This window comes from Papaver somniferum, unplaced genomic scaffold (assembly GCF_003573695.1).
Source record: "Papaver somniferum cultivar HN1 unplaced genomic scaffold, ASM357369v1 unplaced-scaffold_29, whole genome shotgun sequence".
Classification (NCBI taxonomy): domain Eukaryota; kingdom Viridiplantae; phylum Streptophyta; class Magnoliopsida; order Ranunculales; family Papaveraceae; genus Papaver; species Papaver somniferum.
Window position 1 is genome coordinate 1,993,352 of NW_020639929.1, and position 14,185 is coordinate 2,007,536.

Sequence of the window (14,185 nt, forward strand, 5' to 3'; positions counted from 1 at the left end):
TCAGAGCAAGACCGGAAAACAGAAGCTTGTCACAAACATCTACTTCATCCCAAACTTACAAAGCAACATTCTAAGTTTAGGACAAGCTACAGAAGTTGGATGTGATGTTAGAATGCGACAAGATTATCTAACAGTTCATGACCCAAGTGGAAGACTTTTAGTTAGAGTCTCACGCTCACAGAATAGACTCTACAAGATAAGTCTCATGATTGGAAGGTCATTATGCCTGAATATGAGACTGGAAGATCATACATGGAAGTGGCACGCAAGGTTAGGACATATAAGTTTCAGAACCTTAAAGGCAATGTCTCATAACAAGATGGTTCGAGGACTACCACAGATAAGTGATGACGCAAAAATCTGTGAATCATGTTTAGTTGGGAAACAAACTCGTCAAGGTTTCCCAAAAGCAACAACATTCAGAGCCTCAAAGCCATTAGAGCTTCTTCATGCTGATTTATGTGGTCCTATTACAACACAAACCCTCTCAAATAACAAATACATATTTGTTATTATAGATGACTTCTCAAGATATATGTGGTTTATTCTTATGAAAGAAAAGAGTGAAGCATTTGACAGATTCAAAGCTTTCAGAAATCTGATAGAAAGAGAGTTCACTTCCTTAGAGTTCAACAAGTTCTGTGAGTCAAATGGAATCAAAAGGAAACTCACATCACCATATACACCACAACAAAACGGAGTGGTGGAGAGGAGAAACAGGACTCTAATGGAGATGACAAGAAGTTCTTTAAAGGCTATGCAGGTACCTAATTATCTATGGGGAGAGGTTGTACGACACTCCACATACCTAATAAACAGGATACCTACGAAAGATCTGAAAGACATGACTCCATATGAAAGCTTGCGAAAGATAAAACCAAACATATATCATTTAAGAGTGTTTGGTTGCAAAGCATACGCAAAAGTTGATTCTGCAACTCTTAAGAAACTGGATGATCGATCTCAGACTCTTGTGCATCTAGGAATTGAGCCTGGATCCAAAGCTTACAGATTATTCAATCCAACAACGAAAAGAGTAATAGTGAGTCGAGAAGTGGTATTCGATGAAAAAGCAAACAGGAACTGGAAAGGAACTAATGATGGACCAAGTAGGGATCCAGGAATGTTTCACATGAGATGGGGTCAAGTAATTGATGAAGGCGAAGGACCCATAATCATCAATACCAATGGAAACAATGATGTTAATCAAGAAGAACAAGAGAATAATGAAACCACTGAGAATAACGAAGAAGTAGAAGAAGAAGAAGAAGAAGAAGAAGAAGAAGAAGAAGAGATCGATGAAATAACTCAACCCATTCCACTGCGAAAACCAACAAGACAGATACAAAATCCACAGTATATGGAGGATTATGTTCTTCAAGCTGCAGAAGAATGTGAGATTATGCTACTTTCTGTTAATGATGAACCAAGGAATTTTCAGGAAGCAAAGGTCTCGACTAAATGGACACAAGCATGTAGAGAAGAAATTATTTCAATCAACAGAAACAATACTTGGTTTCTAGTTGATAAGCCAGGTGGGGTAAAAAGTGATTGGTCTTAAGTGGATCTTCAAAATAAAACGGAATGCTGATGGTACTGTCAATAAATACAAAGCAAGGCTTGTAGCTAAAGGATATGTACAAGAATCAGGCATAGATTTTGATGAAGTTTTCGCACCAGTTGCTAGACTAGAGACAATTCGTCTCTTAATAGCAGAAGCAGCATCAAACTCATGGGAAATTCACCACTTAGACGTTAAGGCAGCATTCTTACATGGTGAATTGCGAGAAGATGTGTATGTTGAACGACCAGAAGGTTTTGAAGTAAAAGGACAGGAGCATAAGGTTTATAAGTTATCAAAAGCTCTATATGGTCTAAGACAAGCTCCTCCAGCCTGGAATACAAAGTTAGATCAAATCTTAAGAGAAATCAGATTTGTTAAGTTCTCTAAAGAAACATCAGTATACAGAAGAGAAGAAAAGGGAACGCTTCTTGTGATTGCAGTCTATGTAGATGATCTATTTTTGACTGGCAACTCCGTTACGGTGATCAATGAGTTCAAGAGAGAAATGTCATCAAAGTTTGAGATGTCAGACCTCGGAAAACTCACTTATTACTTTGGCATAGAAGTTCATCAAGGAGTAGATGGGATTCAGATTAAACAAGAAGCTTATGCAAGAAGAATTCTGAAAGAAGCAGGACTTGAAACTTGTAATCCAACTAAGATACCAATGGAGTTTGTACTTAAAGTTTCAAAGGCACAAGAAGAAACTGAGATTGATCCAACGAGTTATAGAAGAAATGTTGGATGCCTTAGATACTTGTTACACACAAGACCAGACTTGGCTTTCTCTGTGGGAGTAGCAAGCCGTTATATGAAGAGTCCACGCAAGTCTCATGGTGATGTAATAAAGCAGATATTGAGATATCTAAGAGGAACAATCAGCTAAGGATTGAAGTATGGTCGAGGAGGATCAAAAGGAATTGTTGGGTATAGTGACAGCAGTCATAATATTGACCAAGATGATGGAAAAAGTACAACTGGTCATATATTTTATCTAGGAGAAGCACCTATTACATGGTGTTCACAGAAGCAAGACACCGTAGCCCTCTCATCCTGTGAAGCTGAGTTTATGGCTGCAATAGAAGCAGCTAAACAATCAATATGGCTTCAAGAACTGTTGGGTGAAATCAAAGGAAGAGAACCTGAAAAAGTTCTCATCAAGATTGATAATAAGTCTGCAATTGCACTCACTAAAAATCCAGTGTTTCATGGGAAGACGAAACACATTCACAAAAGGTATCATTTCATACGAGAATGCATCGAGAAGGAGGTCATTAACGTTGAACACATACCAGGAACTGAGCAGAAAACAGATATATTGACAAAGGCATTAGCTCGGATCAAGTTTGAAGAAATGAGACAACTGATTGGAGTACAAGATATGTCACGGGTAAGGTTGAAGCTTAACGGGGAGAATGTTGGTTAAACTTCAACATAGAAGTCACTAACAAGCTGGTTAGGACAAGATTAGGAAATTGATGTAATCCTAAGGGAATTAGAAGTCATCTAGTTCTAAGAAAAGGAAAGACATGTAATAAGGTAATAGGACTAAGAAAAGGAATTCATAGTTCTATATATATATGATCACCAAAGTTGTGGTTGGTCATATAAGCAAGATTAGAGCTTGTGTTTAGTTTTGAGAGATTTTCTAAACATCAATAAAGAGAGTTGTCTTTATATAAGCTAAGTTTCATCTTGTTGTTGCCATTATAGAGTTCAGGTGTGCATTAGAACATATTTTAATGATCTTGTTTAAATTTCCTGTTTTCTCCAGCATCATACCGATATTAGGTTGTTTTCACCTTTAACACTTTTTCCTTGAAATCTGAAATGGATTTACTTTCGAAGTTCATCTCGGGATAAGTCCACATCACACAAAATTTATACGAAAAGATGTCGATGTTTATGGCATATGGATAAATGATTTTTACATGAACTATGGAAAGCAAAACTAGTATAACATTTTCTTACGTGGTCCGATTAACAAAAATAAAAGAATTATTACATGTCAGCCATCTAGAGCTTTCCGGATTGGTTTGGAGGTGTTAAGGCTAGGAGCAGGGACGGATCCAGAAATCTTTTCTGGGTAGGGTTGGAACATCCACGTTTGGCAATTCGGCCGACGGCCGCAATTTTTTTGGAACGAACCGGATAATAATAGAGATTTTTACCTATAAAATACTAGGCAAACGCGACTAGATAAAAAAAATTATGATTTAGGGAAAACAAACGGATTTTTAGTCATAATTCTCTCCATAACACGGGCTAAAACTAATTAGGCAAAGAGAATACATCAGCCAACTATACTTAAGGGAGGGCAAACCTCTAAGTCCTAAAAAATTCATATAACGATTTTTTTGTTGGGAAACTTAGGCGCAGGCCCAAAAATAATAATATTCTTACTATCAGGTTCAAGATTATTTTTTGTTTCCATGACACCCATAATTATATGAAATTTTAAAAAATGTCTGCATAACGGGTTATGTATCAGGGGTATAATTGACAACGCAACTTGGATATAACATATCTAAAAAACCGCACCTTGGAATTTTACAAATTTTATATCGTTGAAAATCTTTTTAAGAGAGCTACACAACGAGTACAAACAACAATACCAAATTTAAGTTTTTTGCGAAAATATCGGAGACAATTATTCTTTTAAGCAAAATTTTCAAAAATTTTGTACATAAGCATTATGCAGCCACCAAAAACGATGCATAACACATTATGCAGACACAACAAAAGATGCATAAAACGTTATGCAACCATATTTTAATTCAGTGCTTACAAAAATATGGTTGCATAATGCTTTATTCATCCATTTTCTCGACTGCATAACATGTTATGCAGATATTATTGTAGGTGCATGACAAGTAATGTAGCCTTTTTTTCGTTGGTTTCAATGCTAACAAAAAAGTAGCTGCATAACGTGTTATGCTACCATTCTGTTATGCAGCTATTATTGTAGGTACATGAAAAGTTATGCAGCCTTTTTTTTTTTTGTTGGTTCAGTATTAACAAAAAAGTTGATGCACGTGTTATGCAACCATTTTCGCGACTGCATAACAAGTTATGCAACAAATTTTATAGATGCATAACAAGTTATGCAACCGTTTTCATAGTTGTATAACAGATTATTCAACCATTATGAACCAAAGAAGCTCCCACCAAAGTACATGCTTTGATGCCTAGTTAACCGGATATCAATTCTTAGAATTTAATTGGTCAGTACCTAACAATAAAGGAAGCCTAGTTACTTCATTCATCATTCTTTGCACCATTCAGTGTAACTGCAGTGCAGCCAATGCATCTTTAATGCTCATTTGATTGCAATCAGTTGCAACTCTCAAACAAAACAAACAAACAAAACAACAGCACTGCACTTCAAGCACCTTGAGGTTGAAAATATTGTACTATTAGATGAGAAGTATTATCCAAAAGTACACACAAACCAAATCAGCCAAAAAGGTAAGATACCTCTGTCCAATCCTTATATTCTTCACGACCATCATGAACCTGCAAAATGAATAAACATTACCGTATTAGTTAAATGAAAGCTCAGCCAAACAGTCATTAATTAAGAATTTAGAACACTGCAAAAACACATGGCATACCTTAAACAAGGGTCGTAGGCTTGACTTCATGCTCTCATCTTCCAACTTCAACCACTTCTCAAACACCGCTTCACTATCTCCCTGCAATTTTTCCAGTTTGGGTGGTAGTCTCTTTAGATTATAGTTAACCACATACATGTATACTAATGAAGGCCAGCCAAATACTAGTGATGTTTACCCATGTTGGTCATGGAAACCAGAAAGATTTGGAAGGCGAATTAGATTTAGCAGTCTTAACGCAGTGAGCACTTCCACCTCTATGGTTGATATGAATGTCTTGTCTCCATGAATATCATTGATGCCTACGTCTTCATAAATTATCACCTCTATCGTTGCACAATCACAAATTGCAATTGCTTCTAGTTTGGGTAGCCCACCTTGAATAAGTAGCCTCATTGGTAAAATGTGCCTAAGGCTATCACATTCTTCTACAGCAATTAACCTTAGACTCTCCAGGCTTCTAAACAATGGGATGCATTTTACAACCTCAATAGCAACTGGTTACCAACCCAATCATCAGCACTGCACTTAACTAAGGTAATTTCTTAGTTACCAACCCAATCATCAGCACTGCACTTCAAGCACTATCATCTCCTCTAAACAATGGGATGCATTTTACAACCTCAATAGCAACTGGTTACCAACCCAATCATCAGCACTGCACTTAACTAAGGTAATTTCTTAGTTACCAACCCAATCATCAGCACTGCACTTCAAGCACTATCATCTCCTCTAAACAATGGGATGCATTTTACAACCTCAATAGCAACTGGTTACCAACCCAATCATCAGCACTGCACTTAACTAAGGTAATTTCTTAGTTACCAACCCAATCATCAGCACTGCACTTCAAGCACTATCATCTCCTCTAAACAATGGGATGCATTTTACAACCTCAATAGCAACTGGTTACCAACCCAATCATCAGCACTGCACTTAACTAAGGTAATTTCTTAGTTACCAACCCAATCATCAGCACTGCACTTCAAGCACTATCATCTCCTCTAAACAACCCTCAATAGGACCATCTTCCTTCATTTCTGGAATCGAAAGCACCTTCAGTGTTATCTCCAATTCCTTATTTCTCATAACCAAAATCCATGACAGTCATCACAATTGAATCAATTCAGTTGAACAACGACCCCATGACAGTCTTCATTAGCCAACTCAGCTTCCTCCATTAGCCAAATTCATTACCAACACCATCTCGTGGCCAACACAACCACCAGCAGACTTTGAATTAGTTCAATCTTCTCAAACCCCTAAAGTCCATTGAACCCATCTCTGCAATTCTCAGCTAGAACCACAAAGCAGTCTCATCCCAGTTAATATCAGCTTCATCTTCTCTCGATTCATCAGTAGACTCTCGAATTTGACATCATCAAAACCCAATTTCTTCTTGCCTCTGCTAAATCGTCTTAACCAGTTACTACCAGAGCCTTGCCGTACCATTCTCAACTAGAATCTCACCGGAAACCATGGCTAGACGGCGTCTGCCTCAGTCACGACCTTTTCGGTCTCTGAATTCGACCTCAACCCCACCACCAGATTCATCGGCAACCCCTTGTAAACATCTCCTCAATCTCTGTTTCATTTTCTTATTGTGAAGCTACGCCCTAATCTTCCACTCGTTCCTCTGAATCGATGGCAGCACCATCTTCTAGCTTCACTTTTCTCGAATTTAAATCTGAGAAACCAAATTCCTTACAGTTTCGAGCAAACAACAGAAACGAAGATCTAAAACCTAAAAAGAAAATTGAAATCGAATTAAACCTAAAAAGATCTCAATTGCAAAGAATATCAACTGCTTCTCTCACCTCTCCCTCCCTGTTTCCTGAAGAAAGTGAAAAAAAATAAAAAACAAAGAAATAAACCCGGAAGTTCAGGTAAAACGAAAACATAATTACCATAAATATGGGTCTCGGAGGATTTCACAATGACCAAAATCTTAAAAATGGATATTGGTATAGTTTTCACTTTTTTGTTTGCCAAATATAGGGACGGGCTATAGCCCGGGTTACTAGGCCGTCCCTGGGCTAGAGTAAGGTTGTAGTCTTGTGAAAAAAAACCTATTTTGAAGCTATTCCAGGGAAATGCGAAAGTGGTTAGACATAACATCGACGATCTGAAATAAAAACTCATCATCGTACCTAAATCCCACTAAATGATGAATAAAATATTGGCCAAAATCTACGGATATCCTCACTGGGTCCGGCATAAATTGGGCCCATAGTAAATGTATGTATTTGTAAAGCCCAAAGGCAAAGATTTCACAAGAGCCATCATTTGGGCGTACAAGAAAATTTTGGGGCATATTGAATAACACAAAAACAGGGTTGGAAATAGTGTTTCTAGAGTATCCCTTATCCAACCTATTTTCATAAATACCAAAATATTCCTGATTGATTAGTGTTAATTTGATTAATTAGCTGTTCATGATTGTAGTTAGTTTAGTGTTAATTTAGGATAATACTCCCTCCGTTTCTGGAAAAGAGATACTTTCACTTTTTCAATTTGGCCTATTTTTAGGCTAAAATGAACAAGTGAAAGTATCTCTTTTCCAGAAACGGAGGTAGTAATTTTCTTTTTAAAAATAGTTAGTGAGTTATTTTAGAAAAAGAAGAAGAAGAAGAGGAGGAAAAAAACTTTTTTTTTTCCTTTGAGATCTTTGTGATTATTGAGAGATGTGTGATTCGAGTGAGGAAGGTGAATCTTCATCATGTAAAGCTAAGAAAATACATATCAATTACGATGGAGATCCAGAGATGGGTTATTTGTTGGATTATGAAAACGATTTTACCCAAACTCAATCTCAAACTCAACTTTTTTCTCAAACTCAAGATGATGATTTTGTGGAGCCAAATCCCGAACATGAGTACATGGATGAGGAATCCAATGCTAATAATACACAGGTATGGTTGTAGACGTTGTTTAATGTCCATTTTGTAGCTTGAATTCACCAAAAGGTTGGATTTTTGTATCTAGTTCGGCGCAACAGGATTAGGTTCGACAGATATGTTGTATGCTGAACCTTGATAAATAAGAACAATTCGGTTTGTGCGACTGAAATATTTATACGCTGAACTGTCATTCAATTATTTTCGCGCCATATAATTTTCATGGTTCAGCTTGAATAGGATGTGCTAATATCATCCGAACCTTATACAAAAAAATTTATGAGTTACAGTGTAATGTTCGGCTCACATATGATCCAACCGAACATATATTTGTTTTCATAAATTTCAAGTCTAATGGTCCGGCTTATAATATTAGTGCCCAATAAGTCGATTCCATGTATGACAAGTAGTTCGGCTTTATAAGTCAAACACGAATGAGCCGAACTCTGAGCTCGACTTTCAAATAGTACTGCGGGTCAGCCGAACCTAACCCACAACCTGTGTGATATTGTTGTAGATTGTTCCTGAAATGGAAACCATGGAGGATCAACCACCGCCTGTTGATGTCATTCATGGGATACTAAAGATCACTTCCAAACTGACTTGGTAGGTAACGTAATTTATGTTTTTATTAATTTTCAAGTATGTTGTATTCAAAATCATTAAGAAAACTTAACTTTTGTATTTGTGGATATGTAGACGTGGAAAACTAAAGATGAAGATGTTAAATGGGCTGAGGAACATGGTTGGGAAATCAATTGCGTCCAAAGGTAGAAAAAGCATAAATGAGCGTTTTGAGATGGTTTGTGAGAGAGACGGGAAGAAAGTAAGAAAGAAGAAAAAAAGGTGAGGTGCATATTGGGAAAACCAGGAAAAAATATAAGACTAAAACAAGGAAGATAAATTGTCCCTTCAAGATCGTCTTCAATTGGAACATAAATAAAAGAGTTTTCACATTGAATGAAGATATGGATTGTCGTCATAACCACCCACATCCAAAGGATCTTCATGAACATTATAGAGTCGGAAGACTCAAAGCTAATGAATATGCGGAGGTAGATAAAATGACATGAGCACGTATGCCACCAAGAAAAATTCTTAGCAAGTTGAAGGCAGATGATAATAACAACAAGACTACGTTGCAACAAATCTATAACGCGAGAAGTACTTTGAGAAGGTAGGTTGGTGATGCAACAATTATTGTGGTTGGCGCAAAAGAAAAACTATGCTTGCCAAAAGAAATTGGATGAATTCGTCCATGTGACGCACCTTTTTATTGCTCATCCGGAATGCGTAAAGTTGGTGTTATGATTCCCACAAGTTCTCATATTGGATTGAACTTACAAGACCAATAAGTATGAGATTCCCTTGATGAATGTGGTTAGTCATACGTCAACCAAGTCACCTTTCACCATTGCTTTTTGTTTTTTGCATGATGAGTTTAAATAAAACTATGTTTGGGCATTGGAACAAGTGAAGTTAATCTTCCAGGAGGATGCTCTTCCAAAGGTCATGGTAACCGACCAAGAGGTAGCATTGATGTTTGCTATAAGGAAGGTATTCCCGAACACGCAAAAATTTCTTTGTACCTTTCATGTATGGAATAATGTTATGAAAAATGCTAACGGATAATTCAATCACTCAAGCTGAAAGAGCTAGAGGTGATTGATAAATTACCGGATGGAGAACGAGAAGTGAAGAAGAAAAAAATTCAAGAAATCATATGAGGCTAATGAAAGGATATGGGCATGTTTCTCCAACGATTGGGATGCTTTGCAATGGTCAATCACCGAAGAAGTGTACGAAGAAAATGTTGCAAAACTCATTGTGAATTGGGGCGTCAAATACCCGGAAATCATTATATATTTACGCAAGCAATTCTTGGATACCAACAAACATAGATTTGTTAGTGCATTTAAAAACCATCACAAGCACTTCGACAACCAAGCTAGAAGTATGGTAGAGTCGGCTCACTATCATTTGAAGAGGAATCTATTGGGTGCTTGGACACGTTCGTCACGGTGTTTGACGCAATGGAAGATTATTTCATTAGTGATGTTATAAGAATTAAAACGTTATTCAAAAAAAAATTAATGATGAAGCATGATGATTACTCGGATGATAAGTGGCTCGGGGGACTAACCCATAGGGTCTCTCATTTGTTCCTTGAACTTATAATGAAGGAAGTGGATTTGATGTACAAAATGGATGTTAACTCCCAAGAAGAGTGTGTTTGTAAAATGAGGGAAAGCATGAGACTTCCGTGTCGACATGATCTACTTCGGTACAAGGATTGTATGGTACCTTTTGAGGATATTGATCCTTATTGGAAACAATTGAGTTGTGATCCCATGCCCGATGAGGACGATGATGTAGAGATTTGGGACACACCTTATGGGAAAAGGTTGGCCGAAATGTATCGTGGTATGTTCCGAGCTCAGAAACAAATCTTATGGCACAACATGATGCCAATCCTCTATCCTCACACCCAACAATGTATAAAAGAACCGGAAAAGGGGCCAAAAAAAGGTAGTCCACCCTCGAAAGAAACCTGAAATTAGCAAAGAGCAAAAGCGTATGCTTTTTCCAAAATAAGGGTTCCTACCACAAGGGATCCATCCGGGGTCGAGTACCATGATGCTGAGTACGAAGAAGAGAAGAAGGCAATAGAGAAGTTAGACAAAATGGATGAAGTGAACTATCATAGAAACGTGGTCGACCAAGCAAGGATAAAGGTGAAACAAGTAAAAAAGAAGTTAAGAATAGTGGTCCTCTATGTCCTCCCCATTGCAAGGATACGTCAAGCTTAAGGGTAAGATGTTTCCATCTCAACAAATGGAAACAACAAAGAGTACTCCGGTTCCCAAGAAAAAGGAGAAGAAAACTATATATGTGGATGGTAAAATGAAAGGTCCTAAAAGAGATAGTTTGGGAAAGTATTTGCGACCTACTAATATGATTTACAAAAACTACTTGCTTAACCTACCCGAAGCCATTCAAGAGTATATCATATCTATGGACGATGTCGAAGGGGATGGAAATTGTGGTTTCCATGTCACCATGGAACAACTAGGACCTTTTAAAGATGGAAACCATCCGGTTGAGCAAGGGGACAAAGTGAATTATATAAGGAAAAGATTGTTACAAATGCTACGCCGAAACAAGGACTTCTACAAGTAAATGATGAAAGGTGGCGGAGACCATGGGGTCGCACAAGAGTTCATTAGTTTTGATCGACGTTTACATGGGGATATCGTCATCACAAGTGACCATTGGATACAAATGCCGATATGGGGGTTTTTAATTGCGGAGACATTCAATTGCGTTGTTCATTCTTTTGCGAGGGCTGGAAGTTGTTTCACCTACGCGCCGCCAACAAAAATTTTCCATGAGGATTTTAAAGATAGAAGACTTGTTATTGCATTTGTTCTAGGATGCCATTATATCGGTCTCAAGCTTAGACCCGGTTTCCCAATACCTCCATTGTGTCCTTTACCCTTTTGGCCTCTTCTTCAAGAAAATTACTCGATGGATTGGCGTGCAAATTATGCTACGGAGATGGAGCTTTGGTGAAGTTTGCATCCACCGATTCAATGCGGACTAATAAGTCTAACGGATGATGAGGATGAAGATGATGAAGAAGATGTTTTTGAAGATGATGAAGAAGATGTTGTAAGGTTAGGATCACCCTAATACTTAATCTAATACATTGGGTGGATAGATATTCTTTTTTTTTGCATTTTGTTTTCATTGGATGCCTAAGATGATATGAGATTATGAATGCTATATAATGTATCCTAATGTGTATCTTATGAATTGAATATATTTTGTGGTTTTTTAAATTGTTTGTTGGTGCAAAGATTTAAAGAAGGTGAAGTACGAGTGTATGGTTCGGCTAACCCGTAAAAATATATTTCAGCAGATCCTTCCAAAAACAGACATAATATTTCCTAAGTGTCATGGTTCGGCTTAAAGATGATGATAGTTGTGTGACAAACTGGCATGATACACATTTTCGCAACATACAGAGTAATGTTCGGCTTATCAGATAATATAACTAATAAGCCGATCCTGGATTGATTTCCCAAATTTTTTTGTTCGACTTGTAAATGATGATATTGGTGCGCCGAACTGGCATAATACACAATTCCGCAACATACAGAGTAATGTTCGGCTTATTAGAGAATATAACTAATAAGCTGATCCTGGATTGATTTCCCAAGTGTTTTGGTTCGGCTTATAAATGATTATCTTTGTGCGTCTAACATACCTAATTCATTTGAAATCATAAAATCACCATTACAAATTAACCATTACAAAAGCACTAACCATTAAAAGATCAACAACCATTACAAAGTAACCATTACAAGATTCTAATAACGAAGACGAGTTATGAGAAACTTCCTAAGTATGTTGTAGTGAGCTTGGTATTTGAAAAAATTTCCTTTCCATTTTCTCCATTCCTCAAGAGCGCGAACAACAATGTCATCATTTGTTTCACCTTTAAGCCGATGTTGATTGACAATTTGAACCATAGCTATGAAGACCCCAACTTTATTTTTAATTGTTTCGATTCGATAAAAAAATGATGCCGTATCCCGGTTGTTAGGATTACCTGTTTCATTGGTGAAGGCTTCATGAATTCTGACCAAGTAGTACATACTCATTACACCCTTTACCCGTCGCTCAACACCCTTCTCCGGATAGTACGTTACGTAATGTTTGCAAAGAGACAAATCTTCTTCTAGAGTATGCTTAGGACTAGAGGTTTCCATTTTTTGCTTTGTTAATGAGATACCACATGTGGGTATATATATGTTTGATGGATCGTACTATTTGTAACGTCTATTTTTTCAAATATTGTTTAAATCTATAAGGTTCGGCTTATTTGTCGTTCAAATTACAAGACGAACCCGACTAAACGTACCAACCCCAACGGCTAGTTTTTTTTAATGTGAAAAACATTACAAGTTTTGGCAGACACATAATTTCATTTCAAAGCCGAACCCGTAAATATTTCGACCATCTAGTGTATCTCGGCGCAAAGGTCTCTTATAAATCTCGGAATTCTTCTCTTCAGCCATCTGTAACATATTCCGAGCTCGTATCTTCTTCCTCCATGGCGTATATCCCAAAGGCTTTGAATTCTAGCTTCCTAAATAAAAAGGAATGAGAAGTTAGTTTTATAAAAAGAAAACTAAACAACTCTATAATGCAACATTAAGCTTTTGGATTACTCACTTTTTCTTCATTAGTTTCGCTTGGATGATATTGATTAACCCATCCTAATGCTCTGATGTAATCTTTCATCGTATAACGGATTTGTTGGAATCTTTCATCTAATTCCGAACACGTACGATGTTTAGGATTTCCATCTAACAGAAAATGGAATTCTTTTACCTTTTTCCAAAACATCGAATAATGCACATGAGGATGATCACCAAAAATACGATAAGTCCGAATGAAAGCTCTAATCATCTTATACGGTGAATGGTTCCATGAATTAGTATAGAAGGAAACAATGAGTTAAGCAGATCCAATTCTATGAATAGAATACTATATATAGAAGAAGCCAAAACGGATCTATTTTTTGAGAAAAACAAGAAAGAGCCGTTGTATTTTACAGAAATCAGTGTAATGTTCGGCTCATGTTAACGATTTATTTATCAGCTGAAACTGATGAATTAAGGGTTCGGCGGATTCGAGTGTAGCCTAATGAGCCGAACAACATGCGCAAAAACTTAAAATTTGTTAAAGGCAACAGATTCAGCAACTAGGAAAATAATAGTATGAGCCGAACCAAATTCCTTTATGTTGTTTCAAAGACCATCAATCATATAAAACCATTCAAAAATACACTAAAACATACGATTCAAGGTACTTAACCAAACAATTGTATTTAACAAAACATAACAAACTAAGTGTACGTCACGACTCATAACAAAGAAAGTGTACTTAACAAAGAAATCCAGACATTCAAGGCAGTTTACTCATCTAAACTTATAGTTCACTGAGAACGACCTCTTTTCCCTTTAGGACGTACATTTTCATCGTCTTCACCAGTTGGCCCGCCCCTAGCATCTCGAATTGAGCCTTCACCTTCTTGTCGT

The 14,185-nt window shown here is 37.0% G+C and overlaps 1 protein-coding gene and 1 long non-coding RNA gene across 2 annotated transcripts; one reads left to right on the forward strand and one right to left on the reverse strand.

Annotated features, from left to right (window-relative positions):
* Positions 1-4,857: 4,857 nt before the first annotated feature.
* On the reverse strand, positions 4,858-7,072 carry LOC113341294. The gene is made up of 2 exons (XR_003355864.1): positions 5,179-7,072; positions 4,858-5,080 (listed from the first exon to the last, which is right to left on the reverse strand). It is a non-coding gene; the product is annotated as an uncharacterized LOC113341294 (long non-coding RNA).
* Positions 7,073-10,108: 3,036 nt separating this feature from the next.
* Positions 10,109-11,255, forward strand: LOC113341377. The gene is made up of 2 exons (XM_026586279.1): positions 10,109-10,499; positions 10,870-11,255. Exons 1-2 carry the CDS (start codon positions 10,109-10,111, stop codon positions 11,253-11,255), a joined length of 777 nt encoding a protein of 258 aa, XP_026442064.1.
* The last annotated feature ends 2,930 nt before the right edge of the window (positions 11,256-14,185 follow it).